The sequence below is a fragment of the Larimichthys crocea genome, chromosome I, assembly GCF_000972845.2.
Source record: "Larimichthys crocea isolate SSNF chromosome I, L_crocea_2.0, whole genome shotgun sequence".
Lineage (NCBI taxonomy): Eukaryota > Metazoa > Chordata > Actinopteri > Sciaenidae > Larimichthys > Larimichthys crocea.
This window is the reverse complement of record NC_040011.1, coordinates 21,669,091-21,688,267: the sequence shown is the minus strand read 5'-3', so window position 1 is coordinate 21,688,267 and position 19,177 is coordinate 21,669,091. Positions and strand designations below refer to the sequence as shown.

General features: G+C 39.3%; 1 protein-coding gene across 1 annotated transcript in view; it reads left to right on the top strand.

The window, feature by feature from the left end:
• The window catches only part of pdzd8 (PDZ domain containing 8), a 50,196-nt gene extending 33,497 nt beyond the window's left edge, over nt 1-16,699 (top strand). Inside the window, exons 4-5 of the mRNA XM_010743901.3 lie at nt 11,046-11,208; nt 11,309-16,699. Of these exons, the coding sequence (XP_010742203.2) occupies nt 11,046-11,208; nt 11,309-13,671 (2,526 nt within the window). The 3' untranslated portion in view covers nt 13,672-16,699. The remainder of the gene's footprint in view (nt 1-11,045; nt 11,209-11,308) is intronic.
• The last annotated feature ends 2,478 nt before the right edge of the window (nt 16,700-19,177 follow it).

The window sequence follows — 19,177 nt, the reverse complement described above, 5'->3', positions numbered from 1 at the left end:
TGGGCTTCCACAGCAAGGACTGAGCTTTCAGCACCGCCCCTGAACATAAATATTCTTCTAATAATTTACCTTGAAATTTCCTGAAAAATCGAATTTAATTTTGATCATTTCACTCCATTGTTGTTCTTGTCATTGATGTTATTTTTATTATTTAATTTTAAATGATTTATTATTTGAAAGGTTTCTCCATATTTTTACTGCTTGTTGCACCTTCATCTGATCTGCTATTCCCTGATTGTTATTCTTTAAACTGGAAGTGTCCCAATTAGTACAAAGTACTTTGTACAAAAGTACGTTATCTTTATGGAAAATTTCACAGAAAATTTAAGCATTACCATGTATTTCAGTTTCAGTCATTTATGATTAATCAAAGGTTTGTACTTTACTACCAACTGTGAGCCAGATTGTATTTTCATGTTGGTTTAACAGACGCCTTATAGTGGTTTTGTAAGTCGAGATAATACAGGCTCTTTATTTATGAAATTACTCTGAATGGCCTTTCTTTCCATCTAGAATGATCTGACAGCTGACATGACGTAGGCTCGTCTGTTTTTCTTCTGCTTTGTCAGTGTTATTTAGAGTGATGGTAACCAGTGAGTATATTTGTTGTTTCTACTTCTCCTCAACAAAAATGATATTATATACGACGTTTTGTGCAGCAGCAGAGCCAAATGAAATAATAGCATTTATTTTTGTCATGCTCTTCCTCTCCTACTCACTGAGGGATAAGGCTGTGTGCAAGTTGACTGTTCTGATCATTGTTTAACAGGAGTTGAAAGGACCAGCAGAGGCGAGACCTGTAGCATGTTAACCTTAGTGCAAATGTTAAATGAATGTTAAGTAAAAGTGAAGTGCTTGTGGGTAAACGCCTTTTTTTTTAAATGTTCTTTAAGGTGTTTATTCTTATATTAAGCCATATGACACAGCATCTAAAGCAAGCGGTGAGCTGGCAGTGGAGGAGATAGGCATAGTGCTTGTGACAGACATGCGTTCATGTTCAAAAGAGAGGGAAGACTGAAATGCCAACTTGATAAGAAGGAAAATGATGTCTTACTCCTTCCTGAACCAGTGCTAGTAGTTTAGAATTTAGTTGTCAGGATAAACTAGGATGACGCAACAGTCATAACAGATCATTATTTTTTAATGGCAGGACAATGACAGTGCTACAAAGAGGGGCTGTGTGGGCGACCAAACCACTGTTGCCGTCCATACAAGTGCAAATGAGGCGAAGCACCTTTTTGTTTGCCCGAGTCTCCATAACAACTCCTTTTGTTCTTTGTGCTTTTGAATCCTGTTTCCTATGATAAAAAGGCAACTTGAAAATTCAGATTGATCCACGGAACAAACACAAGTGTAAAAGTAAACTTCATAGTGATTTACTGCTACATTCTACATCCATCTGTTTTTCTACAGATACGACGTTAATTGAGCTGCCACTCTGAAAGTATTGAATCATTAATATTGGCCCATTACTCTGTGTGTTTGTGTTTCATGTTCAGGTTGTAATATTTTCTGTATTGACATAGTGTAGACAGATGTGAATGCACCAGTGCATTTGAGTACAAGTGGTCTGTGGTGGGGAGAGGTTTTCAGTGGATGTGAAAATTGTCACGATATTATGGAGTTAATCATAAATGGAATGAGAACAGAGCATCTGTGAATGATGACGGTGTCACAAATGGGATTCCTTGAGTCAACTTGCATCTTTTTAAATGCGCTGAGGTCTCTCTAATATATTGACATAGCAGGCTGCCCATTGTAGACTAGTATTCAGTGTATCGTTCAGAGTGTGCAATGCAACAATGATCCCTTTAAAATATTAAATATCTACCATGCACACTGCTGTCTACGTACTATAGAATATGCGTCACTGTTATTAAGCGCCACATAAACACCTGCAACAGCTACTGGCCATGCACCCCACCCCTCAGCCTACTCCACCCCTTCACCACTGGGGCTGCTAATTGGATGTGGCAGGGAATTGCTGTGCACTTGCCTCACAGCGACTTGTACCCTATAACCATACACAAATCGATCTGACATGTGGTATTAGATTAAATTACCAAGCAGTGCAGTGACAGGGAAAAGGATTTGTTCAACCCCCACCTCTCCATCTCACACGCAACCTCCCAGACCTGCAGAGGGATGTTCAGCCAAGCAACAGGAGATGCTGCTCCATCTGAGTTATTCATCAAGCCAGCATTTCAGACTACCCCGCAGCTAGCCACCTCTTGCTGCGGACTCCTTTCAGTATACACATAACCTTCCTTTAATCCCTCCAAAAATGTAGTCTCTGTGATGTCACCTCAGAGTTGTTCATGGCTCAAAAAAGCCACTTGTGATGGCACCCACCTGTCATTCAAAGCGTTCACGCTGTTAATTCCGCATAGCCTTAATCTGAACAGGTGTTTATTTCTGGTGTGAAGTTGGACATTTGAACATGGAGGCTATATTCCAACAATTTCTCACTTTGCGTTCACACACTGGGAGTTTCTGACCAGTGTGAGCTTATGCCAGTCCATTAACATTACAACAGCAGGTGGTCTACCGTGATTATACAACGATAGCTGGCAAGAGAACAGATTAACTACAAAAGTGAATCATTTGTTCCATCATAATTTGTTTATTTTTACCACAAAATAAATTCATTTGATTGTACTTTTTAATGTTTTGGTATCATTTATGGCACACAACAGCCTCTCAGACTATGTGAGAACCTTTTGACCAAGAAGGAGACTGATGGAGTGCGCCATCAGATGACCTGTCCTCTAAAATCAGCTAACCTAAACCCAACTGAGATTATTACACATCACATTCATTTATAATAAGAAAAATATAGAATCTCACCAGACTTGTAATTAGCAATCTACATCCAAAAGACTAAGGTTGCATTAAATGTACAGCTAGAAAAGTTTCAAGTTGTCCAGTTTTGTGTGTTTTTTTTTTTTTTTTTTTTTTTTTTTTTTTTTTTTTTTTTTTTTTTTTTTTTTTGCATCATTTGTGAAAACACAGACGAAACCCATGATGTGGCCAAGAGTAACAGAAAGTGTAAAATACTGCATGTGTTTCTTTCTTTTTCTTTATCACAAGAAGTGTTTCCACTCAGGAAAACAAAGGAAGATGTGTGTGTTCTTCCTGGAGGTAAACAAGAGAACTTTAAAGGAGTGGTAGCTGCTATTTAAACATATTAACCTTTCATTTGTTCTCTGTAGCAGTGCAGATAAAAGACAGGCTGGATTTGCTGAATTAGATGGTGAATTGCTCCATTTACATCTGGCCAGTTCATGGTTGCTATGTTCTTTGTTTGTCTTTTCTGCTCAGAGACAAAGAACCAAGAGCTGCTTGTTGTCTTAGTCGATGTTAACAAGGTTAGTCTAGTCACTGCTGCTCAGCCCTGAGAGAAGGGTCCACTACACAACAATTAAACTCTGCAATTTGGAGACACACCAAACAAGCTAGTTTCTCTGGAAAGTCAGGGGAGAAAGGATTAATAGCTCACTGTATATTGAAGTGTTTATGGATTTTTGCACATTGTTTGCAAAGTCATTTTTATTTATATAGCCCAAAAACATAATTTTATCTTTCAGGGCTTTAAAATCTGTACCGCACACGTATGCTTTCTACGGTGGCCCTGAAGTGCAAATCACAACGGCAAATCAGAAAACACAACAGCAAATCAAAAAACACAACACATTTAGTAAAGACAATAGCAAATCAAAAAACACAACAAATTTAGAAAACACAACAACAAATTAGAAAAGACAACAACAAATTAGAAAACACAGTAACAAATTTAGAAAACACAACAAATGAAAACACAACAGCAAATCAAAAAACACAACACATTTAGTAAAGACAATAGCAAATCAAAAAACACAACAAATTTAGAAAAGACAACAACAAATTAGAAAAGACAACAACAAATCAGAAAACACAGTAACAAATTTAGAAAACACAACAGCAAATCAGAAAACACAACAACAAATCAGAAAACACAACAACAAATAAAAAAACACAACAAATTTAGAAAACACAACAACAAATCAGAAAACAGCAACAAATCAGAAAACACAATAACAAAACAGAAAACACAGCAGCAAATCAGAAAACACAACAATAAATTTAGAAAACACAACAACAAATCAGAAAACGCAACAACAAATTAAAATCAGGTAAAAATTAAGAGGTGGATTGTGAAGGGCCATATTAATAGAGACCTGAAAATACTACAGTAATTACAGTAACGTTAGGTGACTTAGTGCACAGTAACGTGATTTTACATCGTGTACTAACATAATCACGTTAGGGTTTTTTTAATCATGTTCATCTAATGTCAGTGCATGTAACGTTAGACTGCTCTCATTTCCTGAGTGGAATCCAGAGGAAAATACACCGGTCACGGGACGTCTCTTATATGCAACAGCAGCTTGTTGCTATGACAGGGAATATATGTAGTCAGATCTGAGTTTACGTGTGTCTGATTTGCTGTTGTGTTTTCTGATTTGTTGTTGTGTTTTTTGATTGGTTGTTGTGATTTGCACAGATGATCTTTCAAATTAAGAGACTGCAAAAAAAAGTTGTTGTTTTTTATGATGTCAATGTTCTGTTCTCCATTTCATCTTCTCGCTGTTTTTTAGAAACGATTAGCCTGTGGTGCTCTGGATGATTCACTGGAAGCCGCATTAACTGTGCTTCTGAAATGATACAGATACAATATATCAAATACATTTTTATAATAATCATTTATCATTTTTATTGTTTGTATTGTATCTCACGTTTGGTTGAATGAATGTTTTTACTGTCAGGAAGGATGGTCAAAAGAATCAATATATAACCTTGGCTGTACCTTTAAAACTGGTGGTGCTGCTGCCAGGCAGCAGTAGTCTTATCACTGGAGTTTTGTGTGCACGGACATGTAATTACGTTACATGTGAGTGTCTGTGACTGTGCATATATTGGTGGTGTAAGTGTGTGTAAAATGGAGATTGCCACTATTTGCACTTCAGCAGAATGGGCTCATGTGCTCTCCTTTGTAAATCTATTATGGCCACATTGCAGCCGGTGGTGCAGCTGTATACACACAGCAACTCCAATTTGTAATATTCAGCACCTACACTCAGCTTTAAGCTTCCTCAGAATATCACTGCTTTGAAAGTCTGCATGTGGATCTTAAATGGCCAAACAGAAGCTGCCTCGCAGAAGTTACGATTTGCCATGTACCAAATCCCAGAGAAATATGTGGCGGATAAATAAGTAGGACAATCAGCCACCATATTTAAACTGGATCTTTTTAGTTTTTTGCTCAACATCATAAATTTCACATTGCTTTCTTCTCTATGATTTTTGATTGAGTGTGCCTGAAAGAGCACACTATATATTATTCCCCATGTCAATTATTGAGTGTGCCTGGGGGAGGGCTCGTGACTCAGACTCGAGTTGCATTTAAGTCTCACTTAACTGTGACTTTAGACTTGAGGCTCGAGACTCACGAACAACCTTTATTTCATGTTATTCTCATTATTTATCTGTCATTCTTCTTTTTGTATGATCTCTGGCTCTGAGCTAGATGTAAATGTCAATGTCACATTAACAATGGCGAGTGTGAAAAGTTCACCAGGAGTGCCTCGGATCATTACATTTGGATACAATGCCTTCACACAGACAGCCAACAAAACATGAATTAGCATAGTTACAGGCACAATGAATTACTGTAATCATCATCAGCAGAACATTTTTAAATGTGTAAATAACATAGACAAAATGTCCTTTTTTTACTAACAAATAAAAAATATATATATTCTAGCAGCTATCGCTATTTATCGTTTTTAACATCTTACACATGAAATGTATGCACTTACGGCGTTGCCTGTACAATATTTCTCATCGGATGGCTAGGATAACTTCAGAGCATGTCTGCCTCACTCTCAGTCCAAGGAGAAAAGGAACTAAACAGGAAGTCAACCAACACAAGTGACCTGTCAGGAAGTGATGTCCGGGTGACTCGACTGTCAAAATAAAATCTTCTTAATAAACTTTTTAACCTTTTTGCTCTTATTATTTGACTACAACAAGTAAGAATGACTTATCTTAAAGCACACATTACAATAAACAACAGAAATGCCTTTGAGGCAACACAATTGCGGAAGGCGGAGCAGATACGCCGGGCAGCGAGGAGCGCTTTCCTCACGCTCCGGCCACCAATCAGACACTGGGTCGAACCTCCACAGACAGCCTGAAATGTCTCTGAAGCAGAGACTATCCAGGTGGATTCACAGACTAAGCTCTGATCATCTACTTGTGTGTGTGATCTCACTTTGTTTAGTTCATGTACCAGCTTCTAAATCTGAGTCTGACTTGCAATTTATGCCGCAAAATATAATGACATGACAGCCAGCACCGGCCTCGATAAAGCTGTCATTAATCAGCGAAATAAAAAGTTATTTCCTGATTGTTTGACACCGGTTACATTCAGCAGGTATAGACATGCCCACCACCATCTCCCCCGAGCCTTTATTATTATTTTAGTGATGGATTTATAGTCAAAAAGATTAGGCTAAACTGGTGTTTATTTATCGTTTATTTTTATCGTAACCGTGATAAACACCAGAAATTTTAGGGATACATTTTTTAGTCCATATCGCCCATCCCTACTATATACTATTCACCATACTTATTATTCTTATTGAGTGTGCCTGAAAGAGCACACTATATACTATTGCCCATACTTATTATTGAGTGTGCCTGCAAGCCGCACTATATACTCTCCACCCAGGAAAAGTTTATTATTTTTATTTTATTTTATTATAGAGTGTGGTTGACAAAGCACACTATATATTATTCACCATGTTTATTGAGTGTGCCTGAAAGAACACACTGTTATTCACCGCGCTTATTATTGAGTGTGCCTGCAAGGCGCACTATATACTATTCCTAGGTGCAGCTTATTGTGTGCCTGAAAGAGCACACTATCTATTATTCCCCATACTTAATATTCTTATTATTCTTCCGTACATTTTTCGGCACTACTCCTCCCGTAGTTTTGGTCACACGTACACGAAAAAATTTATCAAATCGACCGGCTCGGCCATGACAAGTGTGCTATGACTTTTCTAAGGGTTGCACCAAACAGTTTTTGAATTATTCGGCAAAAGCGGCAACAAAAAAAAATCCCCTCAATGTTACCTTATGCAGAGGCTAGAGTGTGTGAAATCATAGCTAGAGTGGAGAGGGAAAGAAAAAAATAAAAAATAAATTTGGAAACTGCTGTCAAGGCCACAAATGTCACTCTACGGACATAATTTATAGCTAGAAACATAGGAAGATTTGCCATTCATATTCATCTGATAAAGCTGTCAGACTTGTAGTTTGGGCATGGAACACACAGATGCGCCAGCAACACCCATTCACAGCCTCATAGACCACTGTATTAAAGAGTAAAATTTCTTAAGGAAAGCAGAGATACCAGTTTCTTTCAATTGTTCTAAAAGTCCAATTCCTTAACACAATATAAAATATATATGTAGATGTTCAGGAAGAGCTCAGGATGCTCACAGTGAAGCCGGTTCAATGATAAGAACTACGGTTTGGCAAAAATCTTTGTTGTTCGAGGGGTACTTTCAGTTGTTTTCTCTCTCTCAGCGGTGTGAAATGTCACAGGAGCCTCTCTGGTTGACTGCTCTGCTCTGATTGGTGGCCTCCATATGGCCCTGGTTGCTTACCAAAACCTACCCCCAACAAGCCTAACTGTGATTAACTTTATTGAACTCTCTGTATAATAACAATGACTGTCAATAATACAGTTTGCATTATTATTATTTATCCTTTTATCCTTCTCTCTCACAGACACAAACACTGAATTTGCTGAGAAGTGTCAATAATAATGTATGGGGGCGATAGGGCCAGAGTCAGGCACACTCAAAATTTCTTTAGAAATTTTCTAGTTTTATTTATTACTCAATCTACGATTAACTTAACCTTTAACCTAACTTCAGATTCTCCCATTTCTAACACTTATATATATGGTTTTTACACTGAGAGAAACATCCATCCAACCATTTTCTGTAACAGCTTCTCCTCATCAGAGTCACAGTGGGCTGGAGCCTGTCCCAGTTGACTTTGAGCAAGAGGCGGGGTGCACTCTGGACAAATCACCACCCTGAGAGAAACATTCACACTTACTTTGTTTGAAGTTGAAGTCATTTGAACCATAAAGAATGCAGCTGAGATGAAAAAATAATTGCACAAAAACAACAAATGAGGAGTGTCCTCCCCATTATCAGTAAGGAGTATCTAATAAACAAATAATCTGATCTGTGAGACTAACTGAACTGAGTTGCATATTGTGAATAAATGTTTCAATATTTTGTTTAATGTCTCAGATTTTGTATCTCCTGTGCTTTATACAGCCTTGATAGCGTTGCCTAACAGAACCTACCTGCACACTAAGTAATGATCATTGTGTGATGTGAAGCTGAATGGGCCTTTAGCCTCCACATTCTCCTCCATAGCAACCTGTTGCCTCTGCAATGTTGTTAGTCTTCATGGAAGAGCTGTAACATGGCGAGATCAGATTAAACCTCAAAACACATAAACTCACTCACACACATAAAATGGTGAGGCAGAAGCTTTTGCCACGAAAGCATCACCTATAAAGCCTTGTAAATTAGTCATCAATTAATTATGAACTGGATCCATATAAACAGATTTGTTATTAAGGGGCACATCCAAGTGATTTCTGAGAACTTGTTATATCCACTAGTTTTCATGTAAAAGTCTGGTATCAGAAAGAAGTCAGTTTACCATGCTGAATAAGTCTGGAACATAAATGCTACCAAGATTGTCATTTTTTTCTACAAAAATAATGTTCATGTCACCCATCGTCATTGTGGCCTGCCATTTGGTATGTTTTGGCATGGCAACCTGTTAAAAAAATGTTCACCCTGACAGCTCCCACAGGGACTTTACACTAGTTTGTTACCAGTGTCATTTGTTTCACCAACAGTGTAACATCATCCACAGCAGGTGATAATATACTCCCATCTATCTCCATGACTGTTACATCCCCATGACCATCTTTGATCTAAGTCTTGAACTGATATATTTTGTATGTTACATTGGTTGTGTAGCACAAAAAGTGTATATAAATATAAAATATTATGTACACTGTGGCTTGGCTTAATACCACTAAGGGCTCTGAAAACGGTATGAGTCAATACTGATCAAAGATCACAGGATCTATTTGAAGCCTTCTATTTATCATGTAACATTCTTTATTTTACTGTTCTTAGCAACATGTTAAGCATTAAGATGTGATAAAGTATCATGAACTGAACTGTTAATCAGCAGGCTTCATGTGCAACATATTCCACTTTCTCTAATTCACTGTTTGATTTTTTTCACTTTACAAAATGTTTAATGTTTGATTTGATGGAGGAACTCTGTGTTCTGTATCTAAGTGCATATACATGCATTGGAACCTATAAACTAACCTAGGCCAATAGTCACCACATATAGTGGCTTGGTTGTCTGCTAGTTACCATCACAGTGGATCAGGACTATCTCTCAGCTATCTCTCTTTAGTGAACCTGCACCCACCTCAACCCCCACCCACCCACCGTCATTGCCAGCTTATATAGATCATCTGCTTATTCATGGCCAACCCTAACTCAATCACTGCCTTCCACCAGAACTGTAACAAATGATAGCAGGGGAAATTACAGTCATTTGTCTCTGTCTACCCACATCCTGTCAGCCTTCCTTTTCTGTCATTTAAACCAAGACACCTGTAACATTTTCATCCTCTTTCTTCTCCTCCACTGCATTTAGCTCTTTCTCTGAACCTGGAAAGATCCTGCCATATATGCTTGCAGTACGCTGATGATCTCTACCAGTCACATTTAAGATTGCATGGTCTATGTACACCGTCATCATAGAAGGTGCAAAAGTCTTGCTACTGTACATGCACTGTGATTTGATAGAGGACCTGTCAGGCATAAAGCTGGTCACCTCTGCATCGCAACAGGTGTGTTGTGGGATATGTGACTTAGACTGTGTGTAGTGGCTGTCATTAAGTCAGTTGGGGGTAGCTCTCTCTAATTGTAGCTCTCTCTTTTGCCACAGAATTGCCACTTTCAGTTTGAGTCTCTCATCAAAGTGCTGGAGGCAGATGTGTTTTTGTCAATTTCCAGTTTTACATTTTGCATTACCAGTTGTTGGTTGCAAACCTTACTGTGAAATACACACAGATTATTAAATACCATTATTTGTTATATATTTTGTATTATCATTTCAGTATTATTTCTTATATTTATTGATTTCCAACTAAGAGTTAATTCAATTTCAAAAACATTGAAACACATTTATTGTAACCTTAAAACAGATCTGTGTAGTATCTGTTTTTGTTCTTGTTACATAGGTATGTGTGAATATAGAAACACTGTACTGTATGTGCCGAGCTGTACTTTTCCCAACTAGTTTATCACTTTTTAAGTCTTTGTTCCTTTATGTTGATGTAATGATTTTATTGAGCTATGGTGTTAGGTTATTGGGGATCATTAATTTTAAATCCATTCTGGTTGGTTAATGCAGTACCCACCCATGTGTTAATATTTAACACTTTAGAAAAACATCTCAAACAAGTAAATTACATTAGTAATAATACCATAAGTAATAATACCATAACAACTCAAACTCCTAAATAAAATGTAGATCGCCATAGACACTAAGTTTACAAACATTACCATAATCTTTTTAGAACATGTTTTACAAAATTCCGTATTTACTCCTGGTGGATGCTGAAACGTCCATACTATAAAAGATCATAAATACAAATCCTCTAATATTTGTACCACTTTTTTTAATTGTCTTTCAATACACATTAATCCATATCTATAAAAATAGAGATTGAAGTTTGATAAATTAGGTTTGTACTGAAAAATCATGTTCTTGGACACTACAGTCTAGTCTACAGTAGATATGTGGACCATAAGCTCTCAATCGGTGCAGTCTTGTTCAGTTTTCTTTTGTATGTTATATGTTTGCATCAGACGGAGGTTATCAAGGGGCCATGTGGCAGTGTGGGGATGACGTTCAGACATGTCCCTGCCAGTGAGGGGGATGCAGTGCATGTCAGCATCGAGACAGTCATGCCCAACTCGCCTGCAGCCTTGGCAGACTTGCAAAGGGGTGATCGCCTAATCGCCATTGGAGGTCTGAAATGTATTACTGTACCTTTTTGAATTGAATTGAACATTTTTGAAACTGCTGTTTGCACAAAAAACGTATTTCTTCTTATTATTTCTGTTGACAGGTGTCAAAGTGACATCCTCAGTTCAAGTGCCCAAACTACTGAAGCAGGCTGGAGACAGGGTGGTGGTACTTTATGAGAGACCTGTTCGTCACCAGCCTCCCTCTTTTGGAAGCCTGGGAACTCTTCAAGAAGGGTTTGGGCAGCTTGAGGAAACAGGTTTTATTTCCCAGCCAGGGGGTTATGAAGAAGACCCAGCCCCTATCACCACCCTTTCTGACATATCCGACAGCAAAGACATTGACTCTGAGTTTGAAGAGTTGATTGTGGACTCTAGTGTGAAACCTAGCCAGACAGGTGGCCCTAACAGCAGTATCACAAATACCAGTGACACTAAGGATGATTCCTTACTTACAGTAAACCAAAGCCCCAAAAGAACTGTGGCCAACTTGGCCTCTAAACCCCTTGGTACCATATCACCTATACTCAACCGCAAGTTAAACCTGGTGGGTCTCCAGTCACCACTAAAGCCCCAGCCCAAAGAATCACCGAAGCCCTCACCACATAAGACAAGTAGTGATCCAGGGGAGGGTGTGCAACGCCCTACTGTCCCTCCCCCACCTCCTCCTTCTCGACCCCCAGTGCCGCCAAGACCTCAGATAAGGTTGACATCAGCCTCTTCAGAAACCAGTCTTTTGGAAGGCGTTGATTCTGTTACAACTACAAATGCTACTGTTGCTCCTACCGTAACTACCAGCAGCTCTGAAAAATCTCCAGAAAAAGTTCCTCTCGCTGGAGCCAGTGAGGACAAGGCTGGAACTGAGAAGATATGTGTCAAACAGGCTGAGGTGAAACAGATTACCAGGCCAGCAGAGTCCAGTGATGAGCTGCCAGTCCCTTCCACTGTGACCAGCAGCAGCAAGGCCGACCAAGCAAAGGACAAAACATCAGAGAGTTCCTGCAGCACACGGGATATTCTAGAGGACCACTCTCTCTGGGAATCCCCAGAAACCATGTTTCGTCACCAGACAGCACGCTGGCCCAAGGCCTCTATGGTGTTTGAGGTGGAGAGCAACCATCAGTATCTTAATGTCGCCCTGTGGTGCAAAGATCCCTTTAAGCTTGGCAGTTTGTTGTGCCTGGGTCATGCCAGCCTCCAGCTGGAGCATTTAGCCATGGAATGTATGGCCACATCTTCTGCAGAGTACCAGAGCACCTTTAGGTTGGGGCCTCCAGAACCCAGAGCTAACGTCAGCCGTACTGCACTACGTAGCCTGAGCACCCATAAGGGCTTCAATGAGAAGCTGTGTTACGGAGATGTTACTCTGAACTTCTGTTACTTAGCTGAGGGTGAATTAGAGTATCCAGGAGGGCTGGCAGAACGGGAGCGAGAGGGAAGTCTCCATGATGAAGATCTAAGAGAGAGAGAGCGGGAGCATATCCCTTCAGCACCACGTGATGACTTGGCCTACAGCACCATGCAGTTGGTGGAGGTGCGTCACAACTTCCAGGACACCCAGTTCCAGAATCCCACCTGGTGTGAATACTGCAAGAAGAAGGTTTGGACCAAGGCTGCCTCTCAGTGTATGGTCTGCACCTATGTTTGCCACAAAAAGTGCCAGGACAAGTGCCTCACTGAGAATCCTTTCTGTGTGGCAGCAACTGAGCGTCGTGGAGCTGACCCTGAAGCCAAATCCACCATAAACCGGGCCACCACTGGCTTAACTCGGCATATCATCAACACCAGCTCCCGTTTGCTTAATCTCCGCCAGGTGCCCAAGACTCGGCTGGTTGAGCAGGTGGCTGATGTGGTGCCTGGAGTGGTAGAGCCCTCACCCAAGCATACACCCAACACCTCAGACAATGAGAGCAGTGATACTGAGACCTACACCAGTGGCGCCAGCCCCTCAAAGCAGCCCTCTGGCAGCGGTGGCAGCAGTAAACTTGTACGCAAGGAAGGTGGGTTGGATGACAGTGTGTTCATTGCTGTGAAGGAGATAGGTCGTGACCTGTACCGGGGACTGCCCACAGATGAACGCTCTCAGAAGCTTGAGTTGATGCTGGACAAATTGCAGCAGGAAATTGACCAGGAGCTGGAGCACAATAATGCTCTTCTGTTGGAGGAGAGGGAGGCCACAGATGCCCGACGCAAGGCCCTAATTAGTACAGCCCTGGCCAAGTCTGGGGAGAGACTCCAGGCCCTCACCCTGCTAATGATCCACTACCGAGCAGGCATTGAGGACCTGGAGTCAGTGGAGAGCACCTCTCCATCAGAGCAGCAAGGCTTTAAGGGCAAAGGAGAAACCCTGGAGGAAGAGGCTCTGATGGGGACAGAGGTCTATGACAGTGACATATGCAGCCCTGTGGAGGTGCAGCTGCTGGATGACATTACTGAGGAGCAAATCTGTGTTGAGGCACTCCACTAAGTAAGACTAGAAAAAAGAGGAGGAATAAGTGCTTTAGGCTCTGGCCTCCCAGCAAATTTCTGTCTTTTTGAGATTGGGAAATTTCAGAAGTCTGTTTTAAATATTTGGGTGTTGGGGTCCAGTTTTTGATTCACATGCTTTTTTTATTTTATGTGAAACAGAAAGCATGGGTATAAAGCAAGGAATATCCTTCCTAAGGAGTCATGGTAAACCTGTTACTGATGTTTTGATTTGCACAATGTGATGCTGTTTCCATGCTCTTGGTTTTTAAAGGGAAGCTTGAGAGCTAGACTATTATCTGTCCTCAGTAGTGCTGCATGTGTATTCTTGAGTTTTGTTTTTCTGTGGCTTCAAAATGTCATTGTTAGCATTTAATTTACTTTGCTTTATTGTCTCTAACTGCTTTGACATAAGGACTTTAGAAAATGCACACTTCTGTGGTGTATTGGTCTGAATCATCTTAACATTGGAGAAGGAAAAAATGAAGAAAATAGTTGTTCAGAATTTGTTTGCTGTGAGTATCAGTCCCATGTGAAAGTGAATATGAGTCTAATCAGTCATACATATCTTTTTTTTTTAGCACTTTTTTTTACCATAATATATTTGGATTTTAAAAGAACCTAGCCTGTTCACAAAGATGTTTCAGACTTCAGCAGCTGCATAATTAATAGTGCAATCCTTTATAAAATGTCTTTATTCTTTTGGTGTATTTGTTTGTATTGGTTAGGCCAAATATATTTGAGCATATAACACATTTTCTTTTTTGTGGGAGGGTGTAAGAAGGTAACTTATTGTCCTGGGTTATAATTTTGAACCAGTTCTTTTTGATTGTTTGTCATGTTTTGTTCAGATATCTTCAAACCCAACTGTGGCACATTGATAACTGATCAAAACTTTCAGGGGGGCAATATAGGTAAGCCACATAATTGACTTTTTTTGATCGATCTGTGAATGAATGTTACTCAGAAGCTCTTATGATGTTTGACATTTATTTATTTAATTTAGTGTATGTGTACATGAAGATGATGTCTATGCTTCAAAACATGATTTAGTGCAGATCATTTGCCTTCATGAGTTGTTTTCTTACCCAGAAGACTTTAGTCGTTATTGTGTTTTGTGTATGTACAGCTGTTTGGCACAGCCTCCACCATTTTTTTGCATCATCATCAATCATTCATGTAGCCTGCAGTTACATTGACATCACATGTACCCAGCTACAGCTCCAAAGTGCTTTACACCCTTCACTGGAATCACTGGAAAAAAACTTTTGTAAAGAGGAACTATCTGACTATTTACTATTTTTATTCCAGTGGCTCCACATTACATATTTCCAGCACAATACAATTGTTTGTTAGTGGATACTTAGTAAGATTGACTTTGATAGTGTTCAAAAAATATTAACAGCAGTGAGCAGGTTTTGACATCAGTCCATCAGAATTGTAACGTTTAACATACAGCGAGTAGAGTTAATGCTTGATAGAAAGTACATGGGCAGCCATTCTAAAAACTGCCCTGCTTTCAAAAATTAGATGATGAAACATGATCCAGAATCCAGTTGGAGTAATAGATTGAAGGAGGCTTAGCAGACGCTAAAACACTGCATGAATGTGAAGCATCTGGACAGTTATCAAGGCAGCAGTTTGTCCTGACTATCATGATGTAAACAGTAGAAATATGCTGTTTCATGCTACAAGGTAATCTACCAATAATGTGTGCTTGCAAGTATTTGATTGTCCACTGTAGCACTTTGCAAGTTGAGCCAGTTTTAAGATTCTTGCTGGATGACTGTAATTCCTGCCAGAGACTCTGCCTTGGCATCATAATAACCTCATTCATTTTCATGCTGTGCTGATGGTGGTCTGAATGCAGCCCAACACATTTATATACATTCTCTGTGGGGAAAGTAAGGGTAAATTCTTAATATGCTTCAGACTAAGAGCATCTGAAAACTTGTAGCCAACAGAGAAGGATATGCAGAACCAATTACTTCATCACTTTTGTGTGAACAAGTACAATTACAACAGCGGAGACTTTGTCTGTTTATATGAGCCCTATACTGATACTGAGGTCTTGGAGACACAGCTGCCTGTTGGCTTTTCTCCGAGTGTTGGAATTTAGTTCATGGTTTAGTTTCATGGTACTTGGAAACTAGCCTATAAAGTTATAGAAATATAATTTGTTTTTGCTGTGTCACATTGCTTCCTCATGGCCTGACAGAATTGTCCATGGTCTGGTACCAGTACTGGGGATTGGAAGCCACTGCTTTAGGCCTAGGATTCTGTTTTTTCTTGACACATCTTTAGATTTTCTAGCATAAAGTACATTAAACAAACTGATGGTAGATTAAAAAAATCAGTAATATGCATTGAACAACAGTTGAGTGTAAGTTAGGAGAGAGTAGATTTTTAATGTAACTTAACTCCAGAATGACTTATTCAAGCTCATGTGACAGAAGAAATCAAGCAGACTTACGTTTCCTGTTCTTTTCTGTGGTAGATATGTTGCTCATGTAGATGTTGGCTTACTGGCTGCTGTACTTGTCATTTTCTCTCCAGTCTGTCTCGAGATTCTTTGTGCAATATTTTTGTAGGAAATGAAGCTGATTATCAAGAATAAATCCCAGTGTCTGTGATTACTCTTCTTTTCTCTTTGGAATTGTGCAGTCTGTGTGCCCATTTGTCTACTAATGTAACCTGAGGTTTTTTTGGGGACCAAGGGGAGCCTGAGAACAGTTCACTCTGAGATTATTTTGGCCTGAGAAGCACTGCTTTTGCTGCTGCTGCTGTTACAATGTGCTCTTCCACAGAACTCATAATCACATGCTTCTGCTCCTTCCACCTCCCCTTCCCCCAGCCCTAACCTTTGAAACTGCACTTACAATATGACTGCCCACCACGGCTTTCAGCAGGTCAGGATGGTGTTTGTTTCTGTTTGTGTATGTGAGGGATGTTGTACACAGTTTTTGAGAAGGCTCGTGTGATAAAGCTTTATTGTACATAACCTAAATAAACAAGCTCAAATGAATTCACATCACAGCTTTGTGGTTTGTCTACAATGTGTGCACATTTGCTTGAGAAGAAAATGGCAACAGGCTCATCCATCTCAATTATAGTGGTCCTAAGGGTCAAAATAGGTGAAATAACAGCAGAGGACCTATCCAGCCTAGTCGAAAATCATGCAGCGATACTAAACAACACACTGCAGAGAAAGATGTACAAGCAGGAAAATGACTTTCCAAGGGATAGCCGTTTCAATAAAGCCTAAATGATTGGCCAGTCAGCCATCTGAGGTACTTCCATGAAGCTGACCTGTCACATCCAGAGCATCAACAGTTGCCTGGCAGAGAAACAACCAGTCACAGCAGCATAGAGTTTAAAGTGTTTCTCTGTCTGATCCAATTCAGCATAAATTCATCTTAACGCTTGGATTCTAATCACAAACAAAAAGTGTTTCCTCACTCTTTCTGTAATCTGAAATCCCAACTTGTTTTTGCAAAATGGTGTGATACAAGGTAGACACAAGGATAACAAACAGATACAATGAGGTATTTATGGCATAATGATGTAAGGATATGAACAGGGTCCAGTAGAAGGTACTTTATTGATCCTTCAAGGGGAAATCCTTTTTTCACTCAATTTATTTAATATACATTTCTACCTGGTACACACACACACACACACACACACACACACAGAGAGTTCATAGACATGCAAATGTGGATCTGTGAACTGGCCACTCCAGTTCCCAAGCCAAATCCATACAGACTGAGCTACTTTATTTTTTTCTTACATACTTGAGTCTGACATTGCATCGGAAGTACATAATGATATTTCTCTTTAGAGGGGTGTAAAAACCTGTGTGTGTATGTACATGCATGGCTTTAAGATGCACAGTTGTGTGGGTTCTTAGGAGGGTAGGTATTGTGTGAGCATCTGCAAAGTAATTGAAGCCCAGTGTTGATGGACAGGCTGATTACAGTGTCTTCTCCCACATTTCCCTAACATGGCAATGCATTCTGCTGTCTTCCAGCACCCAACACAGGCAATCAACTCAGTATTTCTGTTACCAAAAAGCATGTTGATTCTTCACCTTATACATGTACATGTACAACATTTCGAATAACACTCACAGCAGTCTAAACACTGATTTAAATGCACCAAAATATAACAGTGCTGAAAACCCATCTGTCTCTAGATTTTGGTTCAATGTTGTCATTTTTGAGCAAAGGACTTGTTTTTCAGATTATACCACATTTAATAGAGATATGGTGTTTCCACAAGTAAGACAAGGAAAACGGATAACATCCAACCATTGACAGACATGATGGACTGATATAGGAACTGACTGTTTGCAATAGATTTTAGATGAAAAAAAACTATAAAGAAATATTATTTTCCACAAACAACTGATGACTGATGACTAAAATCCAATACAGTCCAGTCAAATATTAAACAGTGCTCCAAAACATGCTGAACGCAATGGACATCACAGGAGTGTAAGAACAAAATGTGTGTCAAGTGGAGCTGCACCAGAGGCAGCATGCCTAACCACTGATTCCTCTGGCTTATTCAACCACCATCTCCTCAAATGTCATCTTTCTATCTTCTTAGTTGCAGGGGTATTGTGTTGTTAGTGGGAAAACTACAAACATTACCGTTAAATAAAGCAAACCACATGATATAGTGTTGAGCTTTTATATTGCAGAGCTGAACACATTTAGCTTGAAGTTTCAGATCAAGCTCAGATTTGAACAGATTTCTTGGTTTATTTTTTATTTCCACAGCTGCCTCTGGTCTTGTTTCACCATTATGTCCAGTATGTTGGCCCTCACTAAATTACTATTACTACTGTTAAATCCTAGCTTAGTGTACAATACTGATTTTACTGCTTAATGCGTTTTGTTAATATGTTCTAAAGATTGTTGCCCCATCCATTGAGGTTAAACCACTGAAAGACAGACACATATTTCATGACAAATATTTTTATGTAATTGTCAAAAGACAGAAACAGAGAACCCAGAGCACTGAGAAGATGAGTGTTAAGAAAGCTTAATTTTTTAAAACTGTCAGACTGAAAGACTGATCGACACTTTCGGCCTCAAAAAATGTAATCTCTGAGAACAACAGACAACTAACGGCATCAGCTGTGTTTAACCCATCTATAGGGTGGATATTGGCATTTTAGTAAACATCAGGTCAGTGTCATGTAATATGACAGACAGACATGAGAGAATGTAATATGATTAAATCATTATTGTCTCTGAAAAATCATGTGAATGATTCGAGAAAATGACCAACATATTAATAACATATTATTAAGATCATATTGTTTGAACGGCTTTTCTACCAAGAACACATCAGTGATGGACAATGAACACCTTTATGAAACATTTTGTTTTTATATTTTTAATTTTAGCAAGGATTTGTACAATATGGACAATATGTAGTATGACTGGTGAAAAATGGACCGTATACAGGCCTACAGTACTGTATACACTAAATACTGT